This window comes from Acinonyx jubatus, chromosome D3, assembly GCF_027475565.1.
Source record: "Acinonyx jubatus isolate Ajub_Pintada_27869175 chromosome D3, VMU_Ajub_asm_v1.0, whole genome shotgun sequence".
Classification (NCBI taxonomy): Eukaryota; Metazoa; Chordata; class Mammalia; order Carnivora; family Felidae; genus Acinonyx; species Acinonyx jubatus.
This window is the reverse complement of record NC_069392.1, coordinates 14462439-14476755: the sequence shown is the minus strand read 5'-3', so window position 1 is coordinate 14476755 and position 14317 is coordinate 14462439. Positions and strand designations below refer to the sequence as shown.

The 14317-nt window shown below is 45.9% G+C and overlaps 1 protein-coding gene across 3 annotated transcripts in view; it reads left to right on the top strand.

The window, feature by feature from the left end:
• VSIG10 (V-set and immunoglobulin domain containing 10) overlaps positions 1 to 12889 on the top strand; it is a 33650-nt gene extending 20761 nt beyond the window's left edge. For 2 of the 3 annotated variants that reach the window (XM_027043817.2, XM_053205504.1), the window contains exons 5-9: positions 5593 to 5886; positions 8279 to 8389; positions 9224 to 9239; positions 10675 to 10892; positions 12097 to 12889. In XM_027043817.2, coding sequence (XP_026899618.1) covers positions 5593 to 5886; positions 8279 to 8389; positions 9224 to 9239; positions 10675 to 10892; positions 12097 to 12149 — 692 coding nt within the window. In that variant the 3' untranslated portion in view covers positions 12150 to 12889. The remainder of the gene's footprint in view (positions 1 to 5592; positions 5887 to 8278; positions 8390 to 9223; positions 9240 to 10674; positions 10893 to 12096) is intronic. The other variant, XR_008291394.1, reaches the window with a different exon arrangement.
• The last annotated feature ends 1428 nt before the right edge of the window (positions 12890 to 14317 follow it).

Below are 14317 nucleotides of genomic sequence, written 5' to 3'. Positions count from 1 at the left end.
GGAGGCAGGGACTGTAGTGGTCCATCTACAAGCTGAGAATGTCCATGGTTGCCGGTGACCGCCAGAAGCTAAGAGAGAGGCACGGGATGGTTTCTCCCTGGGGATCCTCCAGAGGCCTCAAGCCTGCTGACACCTGAATTTCAGACCTCTGAGTTTCTACACTGTGAGAGAAAGGATCTCTGTTGTTTTAGGCTACCCACTTTGTGGTACTTTGTGAGAGCAGCCCCAGGAAACGAATACCACTGGAAGCAAGGACCTGAGGGTGTTGGGCTTTGTTGGCCATGGTGAGGATTTTCCTCCTAGTGTGTCAGGACGATCCTCAGAGGTGCGGCCACGGAGGGCTGACCTGCTGAGAAGTGAGCGCTGTTATGCCAGGAGATGCGTGTTTTCCCAGGCAAGTGGCATTCCCATGGTTGACCCTTCCCCAGTGACTCATTCAGCAAACATGCCCCGAGTGGCTCATCTGTGTCCGGTACCTGGCTGGCCCCGGGCAACAGAAGGGACCAAGACTCACTTTCTACATTAGAACAGGGGTTGGCAAACGATGGCCCGTGGGATACACCCGGCCCCACTGGTTTTTTGCAATTTTATTAAAAAAAATTTTTTTTTAGTGTTTATTTATTTTTGAGAGAGACAGAGCATGAGCAGGGGAGGGGCAGAGAGAGAGGGAGACACAGAATCAGAAGCAGGCTCCAGGCTCTGAGCTGTCAGCACAGAGCCTGTCGCCTGGCTTGAACCCACAGACCGTGGGATCATGACCTGAGCCGAAGTCGGACACTCAACTGACTAAGCCACCTAGGCGCCTCACAATTTTATTTTTAATGAGATATAATTCACACAGCATAAACTTCATTATTTTAAAGCGTATAATGGTGGTTTTTAGTATATTCACAATGTTGTACTATCATCAGCACTGTCTACTTCCAGAACATTTCCATCGTTCCACAAAGAAACCCTGTACCCACTGGCAAGTCCCCTCTAGGAAGACTGTGCCACTGACATTGAGTGTTATCTTTAATTTTTTAGACTTTTCCTATTTGTTAAGACATGGCGTAATTTTTAATTTGAGTTTCTTTGATCCTAGGAGAGTTGACAATTTTTATATACTAATTGGTACATAATACTATGTACTAATTGGTTCCTATATATTTTCTGCGAATTGTCTGTTCATATCTTGTCCATTTGTCTTTCTTTTTTTTTGTTAATACGAAATTTATTGTCAAATTTGTTTCCATACGACACCCACTGTCTTGTCCATTTTTCTGCTGGGTTCATCTTTTCTTATTATTCCCTGAGAGTATGTTATATTCACCTAGTCAGTTAATTTCAGAGAACTGTCATTGCATGCCATGGATATTTCTCTGTCCTACTTGGCTCCTAAACTGCATTTGTGCTTCATTTCTGCTAGTTATCAGCAGTTTCTGATTGTGAAGGGGTCACCTACCTGTGTCAGCCCTGTACTTTTAGGTTTCTGGGCTCAGAAGTTCTTTTCCTGTTTCCAAATTGCTGACACGACGTTTGAACCCTCACAGTAGCCCGCAGATTAGACACGACAGTTTGTAAGTTGCAGAGGGGACATCGTGTGAACTAACTTACCCACGATCACCCAGCTCGTAAGTGACTGAGCTGGCACCTGGCCCAGGCTGATCTGACTCCAGAACCCTTGCCTCCCTCAGGAACCCCTTCCGCACTTAACCCAGCAAGTCCTTTCGGGGAAGAGTTACATACTCAGCATGGTATCAGGCACTGTAGGAGTACCGAGTCCTTAACCTTCAAAGGACTTAAAATTTCCTCGGAAAAGATAAGTCATAGAAACGTGAAGTAGGGAACTGGCAATATCGCAGTAGTGACCTCGATATTTGTTGAGCGCAAACCGTGTACAAGGTGCTGTGCTGGGTGTTTTCCACACAGTACCTTGCTTAGTGCTCACGATCACCCTGGGAGCTAGGTGTTCATGTTATCCTCATACATTCATTTCTTGGGGCTGCCATAACAAAGCACCTCAAACTTGGTGTTTTAAAGCAACAGATATTGGGGCGCCTGGGTGGTTCAGTCGGTTGAGCGTTCGACTTTGGCTCAGGTCCTGAACTCGCAGTTTGTGAGTTCGAGCCCCGCGTCGGGCTCTGTGCTGACAGCTCAGAGCCTGGGGCCTGCTTCCGATTCTGTGTCCCCCCCTCTCTCTGCCCCTCACCTTTTCGCGCTCTGTCTCTCTCTGTCTCAAAAATAAATAAACGTTAAGAAAAACAAAAGATAAATAAATAAAACAGAAATGTATTCTCTCCTAGCTCTGGAGGCTGGAAGTTTGAAATTGAGGGATTGGTGTGTCGTGTTCCCGTCGAAGGCTCCAGGGGAGTGTCCTTCCGTGCCTCTCCCGGCTTCTAGTGCTGCCAGGCATTCCTTGGCTTGTGGCTACGTTCCTCCAGTCTCTGCCTCTGTCTTCATGTCTTCTCTGTGTCCGTGTCTCTCTGGGACCACTCCTCTTGTAAGACACCTGCTGGTGGGCTTAGGGCCCACCCTGAATCCAGGATGATTACATCTTGAGATCCTGAACTAGTTACATCTGCAAAGATCCTGTTTCCAAATAAGGTCACGTTCTGGGGTCCCACGTGAATTTTGGGCGGATGCTATTCAATCCACTGCACTCCCCGTTATGGATGATAAAGCAGAAGCAATGGGCTTGACCCGATTCCTACAGCCGGAAGCAGGGCACGCCTTCCGAATGGCGGGTAATGAAGACTCCCAAAGTGTGCCGTGGACGGCAACTCCCAGGAAGTGGCTAAATTATGGACTGACCCTGAGACAGGGTGAAAATGGCAGAGGCAGCTGACAGGTTTGGTGTTGTTTTTCCCCCACCCCTTCGTATTTTTCCTGCAGATCTTGTCTGACTCATCATTCTTGTGGCCCCTGAGTCCTGGCCAGTAATTTGAGTCTAAATATGTGCTCAGGATTAAGAAATGTGTCTGGAGAAGAGAACTGGGTGGACGTTTTCCCAATTCCAGGAGCATAGGGAAGCAGGCACAAGGACCTAGAACCTTCCTGACTGACTCTGACATTGTCCAATTCTCCCCTCTTTCCTCTTGGTCATTTGAGCCCAGAGCTTCTCAGCCTTGATGTCCTTACAGGTCACCTGCGGGTCTGGTTAAAAGGCAAATTCTGTCTCTCTGGGCTTGGGGTGGGCCCAAGACTCTGCATTTCTAACCAGATCCTAGAAAGTGCTGTTGCTGCTGGTCCTGAGAACATACTTTGAATAGCAGTGCCCTTGGGGGAGAAGAAGTCTCTGGATCATTGCCCTTGGGAGGACTAGTAAGTCATTGAAAAGTAATGTTAATGCTCACCTTTTGGGTACAGAACAGCATAGCTCCCCAAATGATGAAAAGTGATACTTTTGGGGATTCCTGCTGCCCACATCTCTTTAAATTGCTTGTAGGCCCCTACACGGAAGAAATCCACTCAAATCGTGATAAGCTGAAGCACTAACCAGCCCATTATGTGAAGGCCCTGGTGTCTATTCCATCTCTCGCAGATCTCTGAGGGCCCTGCATCCCCTCACCCCCACCCCTGACCCCACCCCTGCACACAGCATCCTCTTAGGTGAAAAAAACTCTGAATTTATAGGTGCCACACTCACTGTTTGGGTGGCTCAGCTTTTTGAGGGGCAAATGCTGTTTGGCAGAAGCGGATTTACGTACATGACCTCTGTTTGCTGGGGAAAGGGGCACTAGGGGGACTGTTTGCTTTGCTTTTTATGCAGGATGAGGAGGCTGTGTCTCAACTTAGGTTTGGGGGCCCCTGAATTGCAACATACAGATGAGGCATGTCACTGCTGCTGGCTTTGTGACCCCAAAGGACACAGGAGTTAACCACAGAGAAGGGGAAGGCACAATTTGGCAACATGGCAGGAACCTGACAATTGATCCAGAAGGGGGTGGAGCACCTGAGTTTCCTGAGGAAACCTACGTTTGGGTCTCTTTTGCTGACCTAATTTAGAGGGAGAGCCTTTGGGCTGCTCTATACCCCCACCCTGTCCCCCGTGTACATTGCCCCTTCCATCTCCCCAGGGCGCCAGCACTGAAGCCCTAGATTCTCTCTTGGGACAACCGCCTGTGGGAAGCATGTGGTTTCACTCTCCCAGGCAGGAACCCAGTGTGCCAGGCTGTGCCCTTCAGCTGCTGAAAATAAGGGCTTAATATATCACCCAAGATGAATTTGCCACCCTTTCCAGGATAGTGTGCATTTTGGGAAAGGCTTTCTGCTGCAAAGAAAATAAATGGATCGGGGGCACCTGGGTGGCTCAATCAGTTAAGACTTCGGCTCAGGTCATGGTCTCGCAGTCCGTGAGTTTGAGCCCTGCGTCGGGTTCTGTGCTGACAGATCAATGCCTGGAGCCCGCTTCGGATTCTGTGTCTCCCTCTCTTTCTGCCCCTCCCCTGCTCACACTGTGTCTCTCTGTCTCAAAAAAATTTTACAAAAGGAAAGAAATGGATTGCTAGGGTGCACCTTAGAGTTCCCCATGGCCCACTCAAGTCAGACCCTGAGGCCACAGGGACGCCACATTCTGAGTTGTCTACGACACACTTGTGATAGACTGATGCTCCCCCCAAGATGTCCGTGTCCTCATCCCTGTGACTGTTACCTTACATGGCAAGAGAGACTTTGAAGCTGTGATTTAAGATCTTGGGATGGGGAGATTATCCTGGATTATCGGGGTGGGGCCGTTGTGATGACACGGACCTTCTGAAAAGGAGACAAGGAGGGTCAGAGTCAGCAGCAGGAGATGTGACGACAGGTGTAAGAGCGGGTCAAGGAGGGGCCACGAGCCACGGAATGCAGATGGCTTCAAAAAGCTGAAAAGGACGTGGATTTGGCCCCCAGAGCCTCCAGAAGGAATGTGCTCAGCCAACGGCTTGATTTGAACCTCATAAGATCATTTCCAACTTCTGGCCTCCAGAACTATAAAAGAACCAATTTGTGGTGTTTTAAACCATGCAGTTTGTAGCAATTTGTTAACCGCGGCAATAGGAAATGACAGCTGCTTTACCGTCCCCTCAAACACTCTTGGCAGGCTGCGTGCCCATTTTTCATATGAGCAATCTGGTTATTACGCATAGAAGCCTATAGCATAGACATAAGGAGCATGGGCTACAAAAGCCTGGCAACTTGGCTGGTTTGCCCAACTCATCCTGGTTTGCCCAAGACTTTCCCCTTTTTCTCCCTGAAAGCCCCATGTCCTAGGAACCCCCTCAGTCGAGCAAACCAGGACTCTTGTTCATCCTAATCCTAGCTGCACCACTTAACTCATTGTGTGACTTTGAGCAAGTTACTTAACCTTCTCTGGGCCTCCATTTCCTCATCTGCAAAATGGGGATAAGGACAGGGTTTTTGTGAGAACTAATTGGGTTAATAAGCGTAACCGTGCCTATCCCATAGTAGATGCTAAATAAATGTTAGCTTTTATTATCACACGAGACCAAGTGTGGTACAGAACTTCCTGTAGTTGTTTCATTAGGAAGGTAATAATATTCTTGAAAATCTCAGGCCACTGCTTGAGTCTCCTTGAACATTTGTCTTTTTTCTTTACCTTCTGTTCGCCAGGGAGTGCCTCCCTTGTCTCTGAGCCCATGAAGACTTGCTTCGTGGGGGGCAATGTGACGCTCACCTGCCAAGTGTCTGGAGCCTACCCCCCTGCCAAGATCCTGTGGCTGAGGAACCTCACCCAGCCCGAGGTGGTCATCCAGCCCAATGGCCACTATCTCATCACCCAGAATGGCCAGAGCTCCACACTCACCATCCGCAACTGCTCCCAGGTCCTGGATGAGGGCTACTACGTCTGTCAGGCCAAGAACCCCGTGGGGGTGCGGGAGGTGGACATCTGGCTGAGTGTGAAAGGTGAGTGGCCCCAAAGGAGGATGGTTGAGAGCTTCAGAGGACCTTCCACTAGCATGAGGACAGTTCGGTGCTTCCATATATGACCAGGTGGTCACTGCCATCTGGGAGAAGGCCTATCTGCTTGCCTACGACTTGACAAGGTGGAAAAATTATTATCCAGTCCTACATTTCCAACATTGCATGGGGAGAAAAAAGTAATTTATGTTGAGGCACGTGGCAGGCTCATTTGGAAGAGCACGTGACTCTTGATCTCGGGGTTGTGAGTTCAAGCCCCACGTTGGCATAGAGATTAGTAAAGAAAATATAAAATAAAGCTTAAAAAAATAATCTGTTACATCCCTAAGAATATATATTATAAAATATATTTTAAAAATACAAAAAGTGTAAGTTGTGACGCATAAGAGCAAAATGAACACCCAAGAAACTACCAGCCTGTTTAAGATACAGCGCCAACAATGCGGAAGTTACTTGTAGGTAGTGTGGCTAGATTTAGGAAATTAGAACAAAGCTAAAAAACCTAGGATGCCCTCTTAAATTTGCATGTCAGAAAAACAGAATTTTTTTAGCGTAAGCGTGTCCCACATTTTGCATGGGAGATGCCTATTCTAAAACATGATTCATTTTTTACCTGAAATCCAAATTTAAGTGGGCATGCTGTATTTTATCAGGCGACTCTACCTGTAGACTCCTTTCCAGTCTCATCCTGGGCCTCCTGAAAAATGTAATCACTATTCAAGAAAAATTTTACTGCATACGTGAAACGCCTGCTTTTTTCACTCCACATTTTTGTTCCTAGGATTTATTCATGCCAATATGTGTAATTATACTTCATACCTCCTCACTGCTGTAGGATTTTCTGTTGTGTCACAATTACACAACTAAGTCACTAATTTTCCTGCGATGGACCTTTGTATTGTTTCTGATTTTTTGTTGTTGTGATGAACAGAAGTGTTACTATGACAATCTTTTACCCAGTTTCTCCTGTACTTTTACAGCAGGTACCCAGGCAAATACTTCTCTGGGATATATGTAGAAGGAATAGAAATGAAGGGTTATAGGGCATGTGCATTTGTATCTTTATTGGATAATACCAAATTATTTTCCAAAGTGGTTGTACTGATTTCCATTCACAACAGCAGTATGTAGGAGTATTGAGTTGTTCTACATTTTCGCTATCAGGCTTTGTGATTTTTGCCCATCAAGTATGTGTGGGGTGGAATCTCACTGTTATTCTAATTTGCCTTTCTCTGGTTTCTAAGAAGATTGAGCATTATTTCATATGTTTATTTGCTATTTGTGTTTCTTCTGCGAAATACATGTGTGTCTTTTGACATTTCCTCCTTTCTTATAGATATGTACAAGTTCTTTAGAAATTCTGTTTACTAATCCTTATTAGTTTTACATGTTACAAATATCTCCTTTTAGTTTGTCTTTTTTTTTCTTTCTTTATGCTATCCTTTCATGAGCGTTCTTTTAGTAGTTAATTTTATGAGTCTTGTATCATTAGCAATTTTTTATGTCTTAAGACATCCTGTCTCCTCCATGGCTGCAAAAGTCCTATCCTATATTTTCTTCTAAAAAGTTTTAATGTTTTGCCTTTCACAGTTAAATATTTAATCCATCTAGAATTGATTTTTGTGAATGGTGTGAGGTAAGGGTCCAGTTTCTCCCCCACCCAACACCACCCAAATTTGGATAGCCATTTATTCCAGCACCATTCTTGAATAATTCCTCTTTTACCCACTAATCTGTCATAAATCAAATTTTCTTTTATGTGTAGGTCTGTTCTTAGATTCTTGATTCTGTTCCATTCATCACTGTTTATGACAGCACTAATAACTCATACTCTTAATTTCTGTGACGTTATAAACAGTCTTGATGTCTGGTAGACGGAGATGTTAACTTTCCAGTGTTTGTTTTTTTTTTTTTTTTTTTAATGTTTATTTATTTTTGAGGGAGAAAGAGCACGAGTGGGTAAGGGTCAGACAGACAGGGAGACACAGAATCCAAAGCAGGCTTCAGGCTCTAAGCTGTCAGCATGGAGCCCGACACAGGGCTCAAACTCATGAAACTCGAGATCATGACCTGAGTCGAAGTTGGACGCCTAACTGACTGAGCCACCCAGGCGCCCCAACTTTCCAGTGTTCTTTTGTATCACGTGCTTCATTTGATTCCCACAAATTGAGGAAATGAGATATTTATCTTGCCTTATGGAGAGGTCACATGCTTTGCCCAAGCTTATGGAACCAAAGGAAGACTAGGACCCAGGCAGAGGAAGGGCGATGTCGCTCTTTCACCTGCCTGTGTATCAATTTTAATACATGCTGCCCAAGCGAGCACTACCTACGGGTGTATCCAGTGGAAGACTCAACAGTGTGATTTGTCTTTGTAGAACCTTGGAATATTGGTGGGATTGTGGGCACCATCGTGAGCCTCCTTCTGCTGGGACTGGCCATTATCTCAGGGCTTATGTTGTATTATAGCCCTGTGTTCTGCTGGAAAGGTAAGGATTTCTTGGGTCTTTTTGCTTACCTTTTAGGCTTCTCGAAAGGGTGTGGGTGGTGGTCACCTGGGTGGCTCAGTTGGTTAAACATCTGACTCTTGGTATCTGCTCGGGTCATGATCTCATGGCTTGCCAGGAACAGCTCTGCCCTGACAGCGTGAAGCCTACCTGGGATTCTCTCTCTCCCTCCCTCTCTTCCCACTCTCCTGCTTACGTGCATGCATTCTCTCTCTCTCTCTGTCTCTCTCTCTTTCTCTCAAAATAAAGAAACTTAAAAAAAAAAAAAAAAGGGTGTGGGTGGGGGAAGGAGGCCCTAACTGTGCTCCCACCTGAGGTCCCATTCTATAGGCTTCTTCCTTGGGTCCAGATGATGTGCAATAATGAATATCCTAAGTACCATTCCTGAATACCCTGTCACCTCTCACGTTGGGTCAGTCTTCTCATTTCTCTGTCCTTTGGTAAATGTTAGATCAAAAACATTTTTTGAAAGACAGATACCATATGTTTTCAATCTTATGCGGATCCTGAGAAACTTAACAGAAGACCATGGGGGAGGGGAAGGAAAAAAAAGTTAGAGAGGGAGAGAGCCAAAGCATAAGAGACTCTTAAAAACTGAGAACAAACTGAGGGTTGATGGGGGGTGGGAGGGAGGGGAGGGTGGGTGATGGGTATTGAGGAGGGCATCTTTTGGGATGAGCACTCGGTGTTGTATGGAAACCAATTTGACAATAAATTTCATATTAAAAAAAGATTATACAAATATTTTTAAAAAAACGTTTTTTGAGGCCGAAGTAGATGTTATTGGATATTAATTTTTTTCCTTTCTCCCTTCAGTAGGAAACACTTTCAGGTGAGTGTTCCTAGCATTGAATCAAAAAGCCATTTCTGTGATCTGTCTTCACTGCAGTTTTTGTTTTCTCTCGTAAGAGCAATAATAGCAGCCACGGTTGAGGACCCGCCATGTGCCGGACACTGGGTGAGGGGCTTCATTAGGCGTGATTATAAACTCTGTCGTAAACTCTTCTGGATGGTGGTGGCATCGCCATCGTCCAGATAAGGAGATGGACCCTCGGTGAAGTAATGTCTGCAAGCTCATCCAGGAAACGGAGGGCTGCGCCTGCATTCAGATCCCGGTCTGACCGATTCCAAAGTCTGTGCTCGTTTTACAAGGCCCGGTCTCAGGGTGGGGCACATTGCTGGGCTGTTACTGAAGCGTAAAGATGGTGTGTATGCATGAAGCCCGGCCGTTTGTGCATTTATTTCATGTCATTTTCTAAAAAGAGCTAAAAGGAAGCCTAAGTCCTGGTCTTACAGCATGTTTTGGGAGACTGGTCTGAGCTTGCCCAGAAGCCCCTCCCAAAAGGAAACCTCATTCGGGACAAAGCAACTAAATGGAACTTGGGTATTTCATTTCCTAAGGAGATTCTGGGTGGGAGCAAAGAACTCTTCTCTTTGTTCCTCTCAACTGGTGGTATTACTGTTCTGGGGTGATCTTTCCTGGGGAAACGTCACCTTTACTGCCCTATATCTGAGGGCCGTGAAAGACTCACTTTCATTCCCTGGGCTTATTTTCTCATAGGAGGAGACAGCAAGGCATAGCGGCAAAACGCTTTGGAATTAGTGGGCCTGGGTTCAAATTGCAACTCTGCCGTTCTCAATCCCTGTGCTCATGGAAAATCCTTGACCTTCTCTGAGCCTCTGTCTCCTCATCTGTTTCCCAGAGGGAGACTGAAAAGATCGGATGACAATGTAATGCTCCTAGCACTGTGACTGGCCCATGGCACGAATGAGAAACATAGAGTCCAGCTGGGTAGGCAGAGTCAGTAACGAATCAGACAATAAGACAATAATTAAATGCCAAACCGCTGGGCATTCCCAAGTGCAGTCGTGGTTCAGGGCTTCCAGGGAGGAAGAGGACTTTACCTGGGCCTTGAATAACGAGTAGGAGGAGAAATTTCAGGAAGTAGAGCAGAAATAAAGGGCATTTCAGGAAAGGAACGTAGTAGCATTCGTGTATGTGCTGTGAGAGGTACTTGGATGGTAGGTTCCTGGGACAAAGAGTCACCTACCCAAGGAGCAGGGGGAGATAATAAAACCCACCCAGGAATATGTGATTGTCTGTAGGAATCTATGGCAGCATCGCTTTGAGAGATTCGTGTGTGGAACGCACAAAGATTTTTCCACATTACAAAAGAGGTTGCGATAAATCTAGTGTTTTGTATTTGGTAAGGGCTGATATTGGAAAAAGGTATCTTCTTGATTATTTCTCCCCCTTTGGAAATTAGGGGGCAAGACATGGGTGATGTCATGGTTTTGGTGGATTCAGAAGAAGAGGAAGCAGAGGAGGAAGATGTGGCCGAAGAGGAGGAAGAAGAGGAGGAGGAAGCAGATGAGAGGGAGGAGTCGCCAAAAGAAATACATAAGCATGGCCACATCCATAGAGTGACCGCACTGGTGAATGGGAACGTAGACTGGATGGGGAATGGACTCCAGGCTCTGCAAGGTAAGCTCTTTTTCCTTAAAACCACCCTGCTAGGTTGCAGTGAGATTCCCAGTAAGAATCTTTGAGTGTGGGTTTTTCCAAGGGTGGGGAAGACAGTTAAAGTTTAATCTAGCATCTGCTATCAACTCCTGACACCACAATTAAACTGCCAAACATTTATCAAAGACCTACTCTGGGGAGGGTGCGATATCGGCCCTGTTTAGAGGAATACAAAGCACCGATGATAACTGTAAGCTGGGAGCTTTGCAAGACCAGTTAGGGTGCACAGAGTGAAAGCTGGGGAAGATTTAAAATGGAAGCAAGATTTTTTTTTTTTTTTTAACATTGATTTATTCTGAGAGAGAGAAAGAGAGCATGCACAATTGGGGGAAAGGCAGAGAGAGAGGGAGAGAGAATCCCAAGCAGGCTCTGAGCTGTCAGCACAGAGTCTGACATGGGGCTCGATCTTACGAACTGTGAGATCATGATCTGAGCCCCAATCGAGAGTCAGTTGCTTAACTGACTGAGCCACCCCAGGCACCCAAAAATGGAAGCAAGATTTAACCATCATTTTGAGAGAGTAGCAGAGGAGGAATTGGGTTAATTTTGCCAGATGGATGATAGGTTTAAAAATAACAGGACCTCAGAGAGAGTTGAGTGCCTTGAGCGGCACATTAGTTAGGAAGAGCTTAATGGCACAAGTAGGATATGAGGCAAGTCTTTCAGGGCAGTGTTTGAATAAGCAGAAAGGAGAGAGTATTCCGGGTGAAGAGAACAAGTTTATGCAGGTTAGACAGCATACCCAAGTTTATGCAGGGTAGACAGTGAAAAGAACGGGAGAGGGCGCCTGGGTGGCTCAGTTGGTTGAGCGTCTGACTCTTGATGTTGACTCAGGTCATGATCTCACGGTTCGTGAGATCAAGCCCCACATCAAGAGAGATTCTCTCTCTCTCCTCTCTCTCTGCCCCTCCTCAGGATTCTTTCTCTCCTCTCTCTCTGCCCCTCCTCTCTTCTCTAAATACATAAATAAAAGCATTTAAAAAAACAAAAGAACAGGAGAAAAAGGGGAACATATACCCTGCCCCACCTGCTCCCCCATGAAATCCAGTTCTGAGGCTCTCCAGTAAAGGACTAGAAATTGCAATGACTGAAACCTGATGGTGGAAATGGAGTCCCCTCTTGTCGACCTCACTCAGACTCAGATTGGCTTTTCCCTCCTGTACAGATGACAGCAGCGAGGAGCAGAGTGACATCGTTCAAGAAGATAGGCCAGTTTGAAGAAGAGAACTGTCCTTCATTATCCTGTCTTGAAAGCTTTGACTTGACTCACACCCCTGCCTGAGGACTTAAAATGGTTTGGGACTCTCAGCAAAAAAGAAAAACACACACACATATATTTCCTGCCCCCCTCCCTTTTTTTCCCTAAATCGGTTGACTTGCTGTAAGTTTTCTCATTGATGTTAAAAAGTATCAGGAACGGGCAGTATGGGGGGGAAAGTTGCATTCGGCATCTGAGGTGCCCCTTTTCACTGTGACTTCTGGCTTTATCCAGCTTGACTGATGCTGATCTGGGGGGAGGCACTTGAGCTCTGTGCTCAGGGCTCTCAGTGCACCATGAAAGGTCAGTGATCAGCTTGCCCCAACACACAAGGGAATAATGTGGGGTCATGTCCCAGGTAAGCTGGAGATCCAGGTGGACGTCACCTCCCTGGAAAAGGTGAGGAGATGTCAGTTGCCGATGCTAGTCAGAGGGAGGCAGTTTGGCTCAGGTTTTGGAGGCTTGAATCTGGGCCCTGTTTCTTGTTTCATGGGCTCGGGCACGTTGCTTTACCTCTCCCCGGGACCTCAGTTTTCCTCATCTACCAAATAGGTGGAATCATACCGGCCGTACAGGGTACGGTGGGTCCTAAATGAGGTACTTGTGGGTGTGAAAGTGCCCAGGAGGTGTTCAGTAGATGTTGGTTATCTTCTCTTTTGCCCTCCCTGGTGGAAGAAACAAGGTCAACTGTAAATTACAAGCTGCCACCTTGGCCTCCCGTTCTTTGTTGAATGGTTTCAGATGAGAGCTCTCCTGATGGTATTTGCTTCCCCGGAGGTATAGTTCTTTTCAAAAGAGGTAGGGGCCCATAAGAGGAAGTGCCTTTCACTAGAACCTCTCATTTTGCAGAGCTTCATATTTATACAAAAGCCTCTTAGGTGACACCCTATTGGTTTTCAGAATTTCCCATTCTTCCTTTCTCCTGTGGCTTTGAAAGAAGGCAGGAGAAATGTTTTGCAGGGGAGTATCTGGTGAGAAGTACTCCTTGGGCACACAAGTTCATCCGGCCTCAGTTTCTAGATCTTGGAAATGGGAATGAGAAAACTTGCTTCCTTCCCACTTCCTAAGGAAATAGATTATGAGGCTACGTTGATCAATAATGCGAAGTTTGGACTGAAAATAACATATGATGAGTTTAAGCTGCTGTTTCCAGATCCCTGGACAGTTCAGAGATTTTTGTTTCTCTGGTTTCATCCAAATCTCTTAAACATCAGGGACCTACTAAGGGTGCAAAAGATGTGTGCTAAACCTGAAAATCTGATGACTTGAGTTTGCACTCTTTACTGTTCATATCCTGCCTAATGGGCAAGACATGGGGCTTCATGGAGAACTTCCTTTCTCCAGCAATAGGGACTGGGACTCCTGTGAGACGAGAAGCTGGTTATCTGCAGGATTACCCTGGAGGTGTGGTTGGGACAGGTCTACTTTCTTGGATGAAAAGACTGAACTGAGAAAATCACTAGAAGTGAGCCCTGTTCCCAGCTCAGAGCCCTGGCAATCACAGGAGCTGGCTGCAATTTCTACCCCTCAGGAATAGCTGCGACCTGCTAACAGTTCTTGTGTGCTGGGTCTTTTGCTGCATTGTATTTCAGTACTTAACCACTCTGGCCAGCCTGAGTTAGCATGGTTTCAGAACAGGAGACTTGAGTTGCCACTAAAGTCACTGAACACTGAGCTTGTCTCCCTTTAGAGTCTTCCGTCATTAAATTCCTGAGGAGCCCACTCTGCAGAGGCAACCATGTTTAACAAGAGAATAAGAAAAGAAACAGGAAAAAAAAATCCTTAGGTAGGAACACAGAGAATGATTTGTAAGATCACTGAGATGCTTTCCAGAACTTCCCTCTTCTCTTGCACACGCACTTGATGATCGAAAATCTTCGGGGAGGGGTTGTTCCACTATCAATAGGGGGCTTCAAACACTATAAAGCCTAGATTAGCTGACCCATGACTTCTGTCACTTATATCTGAGCCCTATGTGCACATTAATATAGCTGGGTCAATTAAGAGCGCAGGTACTGGGGTTCTTCAAGCTTTAAGGATTTTTACAGAATTAGGGCTTGCTTTTATTTTAAGTCGACCCCCACCCCCCAAATTACAAGCATGTTAACAGTGGGTTACAAAATCTGTG